This window comes from Pholcus phalangioides, unplaced genomic scaffold (assembly GCF_987345545.1).
Source record: "Pholcus phalangioides strain wild (caught in Gottingen) unplaced genomic scaffold, Ppha-v1.0 ptg000042l_1, whole genome shotgun sequence".
Taxonomy (NCBI): domain Eukaryota; kingdom Metazoa; phylum Arthropoda; class Arachnida; order Araneae; family Pholcidae; genus Pholcus; species Pholcus phalangioides.
Genome location: NW_028301628.1, coordinates 30,452,500 through 30,466,342, shown reverse-complemented (window position 1 = coordinate 30,466,342; position 13,843 = coordinate 30,452,500). Strand labels below are relative to the sequence as shown.

At 33.2% G+C, this 13,843-nt stretch overlaps 1 protein-coding gene across 2 annotated transcripts in view; it reads left to right on the top strand.

Moving 5' to 3' along the window:
* LOC149064791 (alpha-1,3-mannosyl-glycoprotein 4-beta-N-acetylglucosaminyltransferase B-like) overlaps positions 1-13,843 on the top strand; it is a 77,238-nt gene that overhangs the window by 49,732 nt on the left and 13,663 nt on the right. For both annotated transcript variants that reach the window (XM_089254756.1, XM_089254755.1), the window contains exons 5-9: positions 3,068-3,181; positions 3,578-3,653; positions 5,015-5,135; positions 7,956-8,086; positions 8,184-8,291. In XM_089254756.1, coding sequence (XP_089110882.1) covers positions 3,068-3,181; positions 3,578-3,653; positions 5,015-5,135; positions 7,956-8,086; positions 8,184-8,291 — 550 coding nt within the window. The remainder of the gene's footprint in view (positions 1-3,067; positions 3,182-3,577; positions 3,654-5,014; positions 5,136-7,955; positions 8,087-8,183; positions 8,292-13,843) is intronic.

Below are 13,843 nucleotides of genomic sequence, written 5' to 3'. Positions count from 1 at the left end.
GGTTACTATCAAGGGTTCGAATCCGGGCATAGTTCTTTACCTACCGAGCCTAGGGCGACCACGGATGGATGGAACATTCATTTCCCACCCAACTCCACTGGTTGGAAATTGCCGTACGGCGATATATGACCGGAGTTGGTGTGCGGTATAGTATTCTATTCACATGTTGAAGCTCTCGAAAGGTTTGACCAAATATCGTGAGCACCCCTTTCCAACTTGAGGCCCCTGGACCGTTCCAGAATGGTCCACGTATTAAGACGACACTGACAAAGTGTTCTGGGTTCACCCGTACTTGGCTGAGGAGAAGTAATAGCTTACATATTAATTACTGTACATCCAGAAATTGTAGTACCAGATCTCTTAATGTGCCCCCCTATGGATATGCATGCCCGGGCCCTGTACATATGGGCCCGCGGATTTAGATGGTCCTGGTTCCATGCTGTGCTGCATTCAGAAAGTGTTAACATTTTCTCCTACCACACGCATAATTCACTTGAAATCTCTCCTCTCTCTCTAAGGGGCCCCCGTTCAGCACTTGTCGTGGTTTCTTTTCACCTGTGCTTCCCCACCCCCCCCCCCCCAGAAAGAATATCCCAGAGAAGCTAGAGGGCCATATGGCACCATTTTAAGAACCACTACAATCTAACATGTTCATCACTGATCTGAAATATCTGCTGCCACCTACCGAATAAAACTAATATGACTTTTCTATCGACATTAATAAATGTTTCCAATTGGTGAACTATATTGCAAAAATAATATAATATAGTATGATAAAATATTTTTATAAACAATAATATTTATGAATGTATAGAATTTGCTTCAAAATTTTAACAGTTGATTTTTTTGTTAAGTACTATAATATGGATAATAATGCAAAGCTGAGTCGTCCATGGCTACAACCGTATTACTGCGTTTTAGAACGGCCGACCGTTTAATTCACAATGGCTCACGAAAGTGAAGGACGGCGAGTTTGACAAAAATGTACTCATATTATATTACTGTATACAAACAATAACTGATAAAATTTTTCGATTAAATTCAATAATTATATATATATTATTGTTTTTAAAATACGATGAATATGATACAATAATTTATTTTTATTATTTTATCACTTTATTCAGAAGCCGATTAGCAACTTCAATCGGAAAATTGTAACAGTTTTATTCGATAGGTGACAGCAAAAGGTCTAGCGAAATGATTTTTCTTTGCATGTTATATAATACTACAGTAGTTCGCAACCTGATGCCGTGTGGCCCGTTTGTGGCACTGGGATACTCTGAAAGGGGACCACAAATGGAAAGGGGAGCCACGACAAGTGTCGAAGGGGGCCACACACACAGAAAGAGAGGTGAAGAATTAGAACTTTCAAGTGAAATACAGGGTGATCAGCGAATAAGCCCTTTTTTCAAAATTAAATATCTCTACAACAAAGATCAATAGAATTATGCGGTTAACGGTACATTTATTAGCAAAACTGTGAGAATGTTGTACAGAAATTTCGAAAATTTAGTGGTTTTTTTTTTAATTTTTTTAAAATTTAAAAAAAAAACAAAACTGGAGATTTTGGGGTTCCGAAAATCCTCATTTGTGTGAAGAGAAACCACTGCATTCGCCTAAAGTTACTGCATGGGCTGCGGTATGCGCCATGTGTGCTGACAAATTGTTCAAAAATTGTAACGTAACGTTCAGTAGTAATCGTTCTCGCACGAAGAAGGGGCCGATAATGCATCTGACGCATACCGCAGCCCATGCATTAACTTTAGGCGAAAGCAGTGGCTTCTCTTCACACAAATGAGGATTTTCGGAACCCCAAAATCTCCAGTTTTGTTTTTTTTTTTTTAAATTTTAAAAAAATAAAAAAAAACAACTAAATTTTCGAAATTTCTCAACAACATTCTTACAGTTTTGCTAATAAACGTACCGTTTACTCCATAATTCTATTGATCTATGTTGTAGAGATATTTAGTTTTGAAATAAGGGCTTATTCGCTGATCACCCTGTATGTACAGTATATATATAATGTAGTAACGCCATAAAGAAACATGCGATATATATATGTATACCAATTGACTTACTCTAAACAACGAGAGAGAAGAGGACTATCTCGTGTTGGACGATTTATGGAGTCACTGTTGTTTGCATTCTTATTCTTTTTTGTGTGATTTTAAAAATAACTTATCCAATGACACTTGCGTTTTGCCTCCATTTTAGGATTTCTTCGAGATGGGAAATTGCATTGTCGTTGGATAGATTTATTGCTTGCTTTACTGTGTTATATTTCCTTGATACTTTTCTACAGAATTTTGTGTACGGATTCCCACTCTTCTCTCTTCCTCAGAAAAAGATACCTTTAATATAAGTTCTTCCTTTTGCATACAATGGTGGTCCATCAGTTCGTTTATAGGCAACTCCTGGCCAAGCAGAAGTTATATAAAAAATAAGCACACGCATACGCGCGATTACAATGCGATATCTAGTTTCGTATAACAGTCATATTCAATTTTTCCAGTGAGACACGCTGATCGGACACTGTAAGGGAGAATATTACCTATAATTCCACAGCACGTGTGTGCACGAAAGCGAAAAATCATCAGCTTAGTTGTGAAAACGTGACAATAAATAATCAAATCGCAAAATGGTTGCTCGTAATGCGAATCATCGCCCGTTAATCAAATCAATTTTCTTTTTTAATTTTTGCTCGTTATGTGAATTGCTCGCTAACCGAATCACTCGTTAACCGAAGTTCCAGTGCATGTATTTTATACATACTGTAATATATAATAAAAGGCAGTGCACATTGTATAAAACTGGTACAGGGTAGTTTTTGAATGCCTTTTGAGCATTTTTTTTAAATTGAAACTATACCTTTACGACGAACAGTTGATGGCCTAAAGGCCGCATTTGCAACACACAGGGCACCCTACATAATTATTATTCTCTGTAACTTTTTGAAAATTTAAAAGGTGCATCCACACAGTTATTAAAATTTATTGAGGTGCCCAAATTCATCTCTGAATATTTTATCATACATTTGTGTCTTAGTTGTGTCGTGTTTTTGCAGATTCCAAGTCCATTTAGATTCGGGTCTACTAGAAGTAATATCACCACCAGAAAGCTATTACCCTGATTTCGGTACTCTGAGAAACACCATCGGGGATCCCATTGAGAGAGTCAGGTCAGAGGTGATGCTGAAACAGCTTGAGTTTCAATTTCCATTTATCATATTTCAGAACTATGCATTTGATTTCAAGTTTAAATTAGAATACTCAAATAAATGAAAATTTAAGCGGATTAATTAAGAAATAAAATATTCTAAAGACTGAAAATATTATTAAATATCAATGAAGATAATTATTAAATTAATAATCACATACCTGAGTAGTTTTTAATGACGTTAATACATTTAATTAAATTTTTTTTCATGTTTCGAGAATATTTAAACAGCGTTATATTCTAGAAAATTCGAATCTCTATCAGTTTGATTAAATTTGCGTTCAAATTGTGAGATTTCAACAGAAAAATATTTTGTTTAAATTATTTATTACCTCACCCTTACATTTCTCTTGAATAGATGGCGGACGAAACAGAACCTCGATTATGCTTATTTAATGATGTATGCTCAAGCTAAAGGCACGTTTTATGTCCAGGTATTTGTTATTGTTATTAATTTTAAATATGGGGTATGATACAAGGAAAGTATGAAGTATTTCATCGAGTAGCACGCGAGACAATCGCGATCGTAAATATGGGATATCACTAAATTCGTCCAAAAAATGCTATTTATTGCGTTATAAATGCATGTTTTGTAATTACTTCTAAAATCACTGAAGTGGGGGGGGGGGGGAGGGGAATAAAGGGCTGCTACACAAATCCCAATAAACATAATATAATTCACGAAAAAAATTATTCAAATGATATATTTCATTGAGAAAAATACGGAAAACTGGGATCTTTTCTATATAGGGTAAGTCAAATGATAGAAATGATTTGGGTACGGGCAAAAAATAGATGAGTGAGGAAAGTAATTTGGGGACCGGCAATGAACAAAAGGGAATTATTTTTTGGTACCGACAATAAATAAATGAATTGAAGAATTTGTGGATCAAGGAAAAAATAAATGGGTGAAATATAATTAGTGGACCTGCAAATTAATAAATTAGTAATTAGTAGAAGAAATAACTTGTAAACCCCTTCCCCCCGCGTGAATAAATAAATGTGAGAAACATTTTACGGACGTGCAAAAAATGAATTCACGTGTGAAATAGTTTGCGGACGAGCAAAAAATGAATAAATGTGAGAAATAATTTTGAGGCCGTCCAAAAGTAAACAATTAGGAGAAATAATAAACAGAAGAAATAAGTTGCAGACAGATAAATAAATTGGCAAATAGGCAAAAATAATTTCCGGACCGTAAAAAATGAAATGAGTAAGAAAAATTATTTGCAGGCCGACAATATATAAATGGGAGAAATAATCTGCGGACCGGTAAGAATTTGAGGAAAAATTCAAGGGCAAAAAATAAATGAACCGGAGAATTTATGGGCAGGGAAAAATAAATATCGATTCGGCAATAAAAATAAATTGGAGAAATAATTTGCAGACCAATACAAAATCAGTTAATGTAATTTGCAAACTTCTGACAGCAACGACAGAAATAAAAACCAATAATTTATAGAGACGGGATATATAATATTTAAAAGAAAACCAAGATTATATACATATGCAGCGGCTATATATATTGCTCGAAATGTTTCACTGACTAGCACCGGTCCGAGGACCAGCGGCTGAAGATCACTGATATGTTTTAATGCAGATAAAAGCAAATTTGAACAATCTGTAACCTGACAGAGCCAAAAATGCTATTTGCTTTTGTAAATAAGTCCGTTGTAACAACATTTTTCCCCCACGTCATATCGGACTTTCACAATTTCCTTTTGCTATAATAACTTTCCTAAATAATTTCGTCAAGTTCGATGAGATCGGTGATGGTTAATATCTTTCATTTCAGTTGGAAGACGACATCTTGTCGAAGCCACACTATGCAAGGACAATGAAAACATTCGCTTACAAGCAGATTCGTGAAAACAAAGACTGGATAGTCCTGGACTTTTGCCAGCTTGGCTTCATCGGTAAAGTGAATTACTGTTCATTTGCTGAACTCGTTTTGTTTAGTTTTTTTTCTTTCCTCCCCGTGCAGTAAAGTACGCTACTAATCAGTCATTCTCTGAAAACACTTGGTTAAGTTGCTGCTATCCACTCGGTACTGGAATGACCCGGCAGTTCATTTGTGATTCTCCATTTTTCTGTTTTCTCGGTGGCAATTTTTCCTTTGCCTATGACAGCCTTTTACCCTATTCAACCGAGACGGAGGTTATTGAAAGCACTAGAAGCACATTAACTCTATTTTTAATCTCAAAAAAGAAGAGAGATATTTTCCATTCGTATTGTGTGAGGATCGATTTTGATACAAACCATGGCTTTCCCATTTTTTCTCATTCTCGATACGGTATAATTTCCCCATTGGGATAACGCTTTAATGGACTTCTTGAAAGTTTTTTTTTTGTGTTTCAATGTTTTCAGAAAAAAAATTTATTCTATTCATTTTAAACTATCCAATAACAGTAAATTTGAAAACAATACAAGAGACAGTTGAAGTGGTAAATGTTAGATCATTGATTGCATTATCCGATTTAAACTTTGGGAAGTGATTGAATATAAAGAAAGTGTTTGGCTCCAACTTACTAACAAAAAAGGCATTAATTTATAATTTTGAATGTCGGTGTTCAAGGCTTTTTTGTTAATTTTTGAATGCAGTTCTAAGAAATAACTAATTCCAAAAGTTTTATTTATCTTTCTGTCCTTTGTTCCTTATTTTCTGCTTCTATTTCTTGTCTTCCATCTCTATATAAATTTAATATAAATTTAAAGTTTTCTTCAGTTCTTAAGTTTCAGTAATGTAAAATTATCTTGAGTTCTTAATTTCTATTAGTTAAATATATCCTTCAGTTATTGATTTCCAATTATTAAGACTTTTTTACAGTTCTTAATTTTCATTCATCAAAAATTTTCTTCAGAGTTCTTAATTATCATAAATTTTTAATTTCTGTTTTCAATTGCAATTTTCATTCTGTCAGCCTTTTCCTCCGATTCAAACGAGGCCGAAGTTATTGAAAGCACTTGAGAAGCGCATCATTAACTGTATTTTTAATCTCAAAAAGAAGAGATTTTTCATTCGCATTATATGATTTTGATACAAACCACATGGCTTTCTAATACTTTTTTCATTCTGAATACGACATAATTTTCCCATTGGGATGACACTTTAATGGACTTGAAAGTTTTGTTGTTGTTGTTTTTTTTTTTATGGTTCTGTGTTCCAAAAAAATATTCGATTAATTTTAAATTATCCAATAACAGTAAATCTGAAAACTATACAAAAGACAGCTGAAATGGTAAATGTAAAAGTGATTGAGTGATTAAATAAAATAAAAAATATCTAGTGTTTGGCTTTAGAACTCCATCAAACAAAATTAATTTAAAATTTTGAAAGTCTGACTTCAAGGTTTTTTACAAATCTTTAAATGCAGTTTTCTTCATCTCTCCGTCCTTTGTTTTTCTGTTCCGTACTTTTTGTTTCCCTCTTTTATCTTCTATATCTTTCTCTATTTACAAGCTTTTGCTTTTTTTATCGTGTACCCTTTATCTATAATGTCATCATATTTTTCTCTCTCTATTTTTTCCCCCATCCTCCTTCTTTCACTTTCTAACTCTTCATTTAATTTTCTCCTTTTTTCACAACCATATTCCACTCTTTTCTCATTTATCTCTAATTTTATTTTACTCACGCCCCGCCAATTTCCTTTTTTTCCTGCTTCTTCACTTACTTTCTTCGCTCCATTTTTCATCTATTCGCATTTGTTTCATTTTTATTCTTTGTTTTCTTTTATTTATCTTCTCTTTTCATTTTCCCCTGCATGTATATGTTCTTGTTCCTTTTTAAACTTGATAGTCTATAGCTCATTTCATTTCTTACATTTGATATCTAGCACTCTCTTTCATTTCTTTTCACTTTCTCAGTTTATCTAGCTTTTTCTCTTTGTAATTCTTTTTTTTTTTTCATTTCTTTTTTTTTTTCAATTGTTTTTCTTTTTTTTCCTCTCCCTAACCACATTCGCTCATTTCTTCTGCTTTCTTTCTCATCTTTCTGTTTTTGTCAGCCTCCCTTCTTTTCCTTTACTTCTCAGATCTCTCTTTATCCTCCTTCCCTATTTCTTGATGGCTTCAACTCATTCTTATTTTTCCTTTGTCTTGCTATCAATCTTTCCCTCCTTATCTATCTTTATAAACCTGTATCTTTCTCTAATGTATGTTCTTTCCCTTCCTCTAGCTCAATGTAAATATTTTTCTGTTTTATTTTTACTTTTCTCTTTCCTTTGTTTATGGCTCTTATTCTGCACTAACTTCATTTCTCCTGTTATTATAGTTTTACTCCTTCTTCATCATTATTCCAAGTCTATTTTTTTTAATTTAGTTTATTTATCTTTCTTCATTTTCTATCTCATTCTTTCTGATGTGAACTATTTTTTTCAATTGTCCTTTTTTTTTTTTTTTGTCTCTTTTTGCAATTTTCTTTACCTTATTTCACCATATCCCTCACCGTCCCTATCTTCTTTTTTTCCCTCTATAGCTTTTAATAAACTTCCCAATTTTCCCAAAAATTAAGAAAAAATTCAAGAAATCGGAATGATATCCAAATATAAACAATATTTTGTTCATATCATGTATGTATAACCAGATTTTTTTGTCAAAATCCAAAAACTGCAGATTTTCGGTATAGCTTGGTGATTAATTTTAGCTTGTCCACTTATTTCATCACTATACGTATGCACTTTTTCCTAACTCAATATCAATTACATTGAAAGCTTTCACCGTTTCCTTTTATTTTCCAGGAAAAATGTTCAAGTCCATCCAGTTGTCGAAGTTAGTCGCTTTCCTTGCAATATTTCACAAAGACAAGCCCGTTGACTGGCTACTAGACCACATGATTCAGACCAAAGTCTGTCGCTTTGACAGAGACAGAGTGAGTATGTCATAATTCATTCCTTAATATAACTTATGTATTTGATATTTCATGAATAACGTTCTCACGAATCTGTTCTTTTCCAATTTATCAATAGAAGGATTGCAAGAAGCAGAAGGATGCCGTTTGGCTACACTATAGACCATCACTCTTCCAACATGTCGGTACTCATTCTTCACTCAAGGGAAAAGTTCAAAAACTCAAAGTAAGACTAAATTTTCATAAATCGCATGAGTTACTTTGCGCCGACATGAAGAAAATTTTGGGGGAGGGAGACAAAAGTTCCAAGTTGTCCCGTATATTAGCAGTAGTAGTCGTCCCATATATATACGGGACTATAGCGAGTATGAAGGAGATAGAAAGGGGGCGTTTCATCCTATATTCATTAATTATTGAGTCCCTCACAAAATTTATTGGAAGGGGGGGGGATCAAATAGCCTCAGCCCCTCCGTCCTGGATTATCTTTTTCTCATTTACACAGATTCTGATATTATTCTTCTGATACAAAATATCCAACCACCCCCGCGTGGCATCGTTAGTCAACTAATTACTAATTAGCCTTTTCGCTTTTATTATGTTATCATACAGAAGAACAATAATTAATCGCTGCAAAATTCGGTTGGATTTAGTTTTATTGTTAACCATCGTTAATTAATTAACAAATGATCGATTAATGATTTAGCTTTTTGTGTTATTTCATAACTGATTTACGAGTAGTACTATAATAGACATAATTAATTGTCGCAAAAATTCCGTTGGATTCAGTAAGGTTGTTAATTATAATTAACGTTACTGATGTATAACGATTACACTGATAGGCGTTAATTAATTAACGATAATTATCATTGGATAATTGATGATTAATTAGCAACTTCGCTTTGTTATGTGATAATTAATCACGGATTAGTAATAACGATAATTTAATCGTTACAAATTTCCGTTGGATTTACTATTGCACTATAAAAGGAATACTTGGTGGAAAGTATCCGCTTTGAAGTGCAAACTATATATACAGGGTGTCCTCTGTGTGCTAATACGGTCTTTGTCTCATCACCTGCCTGTCGTAGAGGTATTAATCCAATTTAAAAAATGCTTAAAAGGTGTTCAAAAATCACCCTGTATCAGTTTTAAGAGTCGGAATACAGTGTGTCACAAAAAAAATCTAAATTTTTGAACGGTCCCCCGTCCTTTAACTTCCAATTAGTAAGTTTTCCTGTACCTACTGAGGCCAACGGAAAAAATTCCATGTTTCCAACTGGAATATTCGCCAAGATATTTGAATTCAAAAATCGGAGAAAAATTGGGAAGGAAGAGCAAAAACTAACGGACACAACGTTCCTTTCCCTCAATTATGCTGTCCTTTCCCAACTTTTCTTCGATTTTTGTTTTCGAATATCTCAGTGAATATTGCAGTTATAAACGTGGGATAGCTTTTGTTTGACTCAGAAAAGACAAGGCAACAGCTTCCAAATCAGAAGTAAGTAGATAAGGGAGGCCGTATAAAAATGTAGATTTTTTAATTTCGTGACGTACTGTGTTTTCACTCAAAACTGGTACAGGGTGATTTTTCAACTCATTTGGAGCATTTTTTACGTTGAAATCATACCTCTACGACAAACGGTTGATGAGATAAAGACTGCATTAGCACTTACAGGACACCCTGTATATCGGTTTTATGCAGTAGATCACCCAAACTAAAGTGCAGTTAATTCCATTCCTTTTCAAAGTCAAATAGAAGCAAAATCATTCTGCAGCGAACGGAAAACGTGGTCAGAATAGAAACGTGAATGTCAGTGTGATTAGTAGGGCCAAGATTTTTATGCTTTAAAAATTTCTAAAAAATTATCTGTAAAAAATGCATTTATGTCCTTAAAATACTGTAAATATACCCTATGACATACAAAGTGAATATATATGTCCTGAATCTTTTTGCATTCTCATCTCAGATAACATTAGTTTTTGTGGAATAATATGATAATGAGAAGTTTTGATTTAGTCGAAACTACTATTTTGAACCATTACTTATTGTATGAATAAAAAATTTTCGTTATACTAACCACTAGGGGTATCAGAGGAGAGAGAGAGAGAAATCAATAACATAACTTTCTTCTTTTCTTTACAGTTAATATATCAAACACACTCGCAAAAAGTTTTTGATGTGAAAATAGGAAAAAAAGAAACATTTTTTTTTTCTTTGCTCATTGACGACTTCGTTTATGTTTTTCGGTGTTGATGTGCGGCAGCACAGTGAATTTCCTTTCTGCAGCAACTTTAACATCTCACAGTTTGCAAAACAATATTTTTTTCACCTGTACAGAACACTTTCTGACCATATTCAGAAACGAATTTCTTCATCTTCTGTGAAATGTTTTGCTTCAGTTTAGGCATCTTGAGAGAGGGAGAAAGAGAACATTCGATCTCACAATAATACACGAATTATATTCACAATCGGTATAAAAATTATTTACAGTAACTATATATAAGGGTAACTTTAGAAGAACTGGAAAATATTGAGGCTCTACACGATCTCGAATTTGATCAGATGCAGTGAGGTAATCTCATAGAGCCAAGATATCCCTTTTTTGAGTAAGTTTTTTTTTCTTTTTTTTTCTATTGAACAAACAGCACAATGGACAAAACAGACGAAAAAAAATTAAACAAACACTTTTCGACCCAAAGGGATATAAATAACCTTCCATGGGTCGTATTGATACATTAGATAAAGAATTTCTGGCAACATACATAGATATATTTTACTACAATTGCTGCAGGCAAGTCACACCAAATATATTACCTTAAAATGTTAAACTATAGTCTGATATGTCGAAATACAGATATATTTTCTTACACAACAAAGATATAAACAAATTTTACTCCTTATATCATTTGCAATTTCATTAACTATCGAACGAAACGAACCGCTCCATATCTGCTATTTCCAGTATACGATTTTTTATAGCCTTTTTAAACATACAAAATGATTGCTGTTGTCTAATAATGTCATCAAATTCTCTACATATTCTTGGAGCAAGAAAACATGTTGATTTTTTGAAAATTGTTTTTTTAGATAATGGTATTTGATATAAATATTGTGATCTTATAGTGCTTCTTTGTATATTCACTCTGGGATACCGATTAGGATTCTTATAGATGAATACTAAAACTTTATACAGATAAAGTTGCCGTATATTAAATTGGATTAATGATACTTTATTTTGTGAAGAACTATTAGCTTGTATAATGTCACGTCGCAAACAGTCATAAAGATTATCTATAGTATGGATTGAATTTTTATATGTCCCCCCCCCCCCAAACTTGTAGTCCATATAAAATATGTGGGAACACCCATGCAAAAAACACTTCTATCAAACTTTGGTGTGAGATGATAGCCTTTAATTTATACGTCATTGCTGTAATTGCTCGTAATTTATTAACAACTTGATCAGTATGATCTTTCCATTTTAGGTTAGATGAAATAATGATTCCAAGATATTTATAATGCTGTACTCTTTCAATGTATGAACAGTTACATATAGTATTTGAAAGAAAATCGTTACATTCATCAAATTTCATTAAATCTGTCTGTGTGCTTAAGTTAGTTAAATTAAAAAGAACCCATTTAGTTTTGCTAGCATTTAGCCTAAGTCAAAGGTTTCGAATTCTTTTATTTATTGCATGGATGTCTTTTTCCAAATTTTTTAACAGTTCTTCAGTTGTTTCATCGGAGGAAACCAGAACTGTATCATCTGCGAATGAAACAAGTTGACCGGAAATATTGATATTATGAATTTCATTAATGTAAATTGAAAAAAGTATTGGGCCCAGGACCGATCCCTGAGGTACGCCTGTATCTATTGCCCTTACCTGACTTATCGCATTGCCTACTTTAACGGTCTGTTTCCTATTTGTTATAAAAGATCTGAACCAATCCTCCTTTTCTCCCCAAATTCAGCGTTAATGTGATGTCATCTATAGATAAAATCATCCAGTCTAGTATTTAGCTTCAGAAAAACATTTTATACACAATAAAAAAAATAAGTTAATTCTTTTTATTTGATAAAACTTTCCTGCACGCACTAAAAAATTTCCTCCATGGACCAATTTTAGCCAATTTTATCCACGAGTAGCCATCACCGATTCAGATGATTAATCTATTTACGGCCACACATCACAGTGTCGTTGAAAGGGGCTAATATTTTTATGCTCTAAAAATTCATTGTCGTCGCTGATTGATTGAAAAACCTGAACTTTATGATTTTTTACCAATCAGCAACGTCATTTATTTTTAGTGCATAAAAATCCTAGCCCTAAATGATACACTCTAAACATTCACTGCGTGCTTGCGCATGGTTTTCAAAAAGTGTGCTAAAATTATCAGTTGGCGCGCATATTTTTGGTGTTTGACGGGAATTTGATCCTCTAATAAATGGTTATAGATAGATACGTTTTGGAGGCTTTTGTGAATAGCGGGGAAGAAGAAAGAGCTTTCGTCAAAAGCGGAAAGTGGAAAAAAAAGTCTACAGCGAAATTGCAAAGTAGCAGTGAAAAACTTACTTTTTATCGAAAATTATGAAATACGAAGAATATGGCTTAAAATTCTGAAAATATGCTCTATCAATTGTAGAAATAGCAAAAAATGCAAAAAAAATTTTAAAAATATGCAAAGACAGAAATCCGAGCCCTAGTGATTAGTTTTGTTTGCTACAGTTCAATATTTTGTTGTCACTTTTGACGTCCGATTTGTAACTATCTTTTATTAGTGACGTCATATGATCAAACTTGGCCCCCATAGAGTACCGTTCTTGTTTTTTTCCAAAATGAAATTCTGATAGGTTGATGGGATGGAGGGCGCTGGTTTCGTGTCATTTGCTAATTAAAAATTAGAACGACGTTAAATAGTTATTACTAATTTTGTGATTTACCAACTAGAAATTAGTACCAAAATTACGGTTCTTAAACATTGATGTTTCGCTATTCAAGCGTTAATCAAATCCAATCTCTCTATTAGGTGTGCGACAATTGCGGTCGCACCGGGCTTCGCTAATTTAGGGGAGGCCCCACACTCACGGTAATAGCGGTGAAAAATATGCATAATAAGGCATCCCCAAAGTTACCCTTTTTCCATCCGAAATTACAAAGCCATGGCAAAAAGCATAAAAAAAATGGGGGAAGGGGTGCCCCAAAATTATTTAATGCTTTCAGCAATTCTAAAGATATTTCTTTCCTCCATTCTGAACTTTCATTAGAGCTAGTATTTTGGTACATTGATAACGCTGCTCAACAAAAAAAAATGCATGCTCTTAAGGAAATTTTAATGGTTTCAGGGTATATTGGGCTGCTGACTCCGAATCTGGCATTATTTTTGTCAGATTGGCTCTAGTTTTTGAGATAAAGTGAAAATTAAATTTCAATTGTAACACATAAGCAATGTACAAATCAAAAATTGAGAGTATGCATTATCTCAAAAACTAGAGGATTCGCCAATTACACCTCAAACTGTCTCTTAAGATCATTTCCTGTATTCATTTCTTCAAACGCGTAATCTCAAAACCTAGAACAAATCTGACAAACTCAATTCCAGACTTTAAAGTTATCTAAAAATGCGGCCCCAAAATGTTAACATGATGTAAAATTATTTTTTGATGAGTATAATAACTGTAAATATAAATTAACAACTATAAACTCAATAATTTCATTGTATAAAACATTAAAAAAATTATAAAAATATGTCATTAATTGAAAAATAAAAATTCGAAA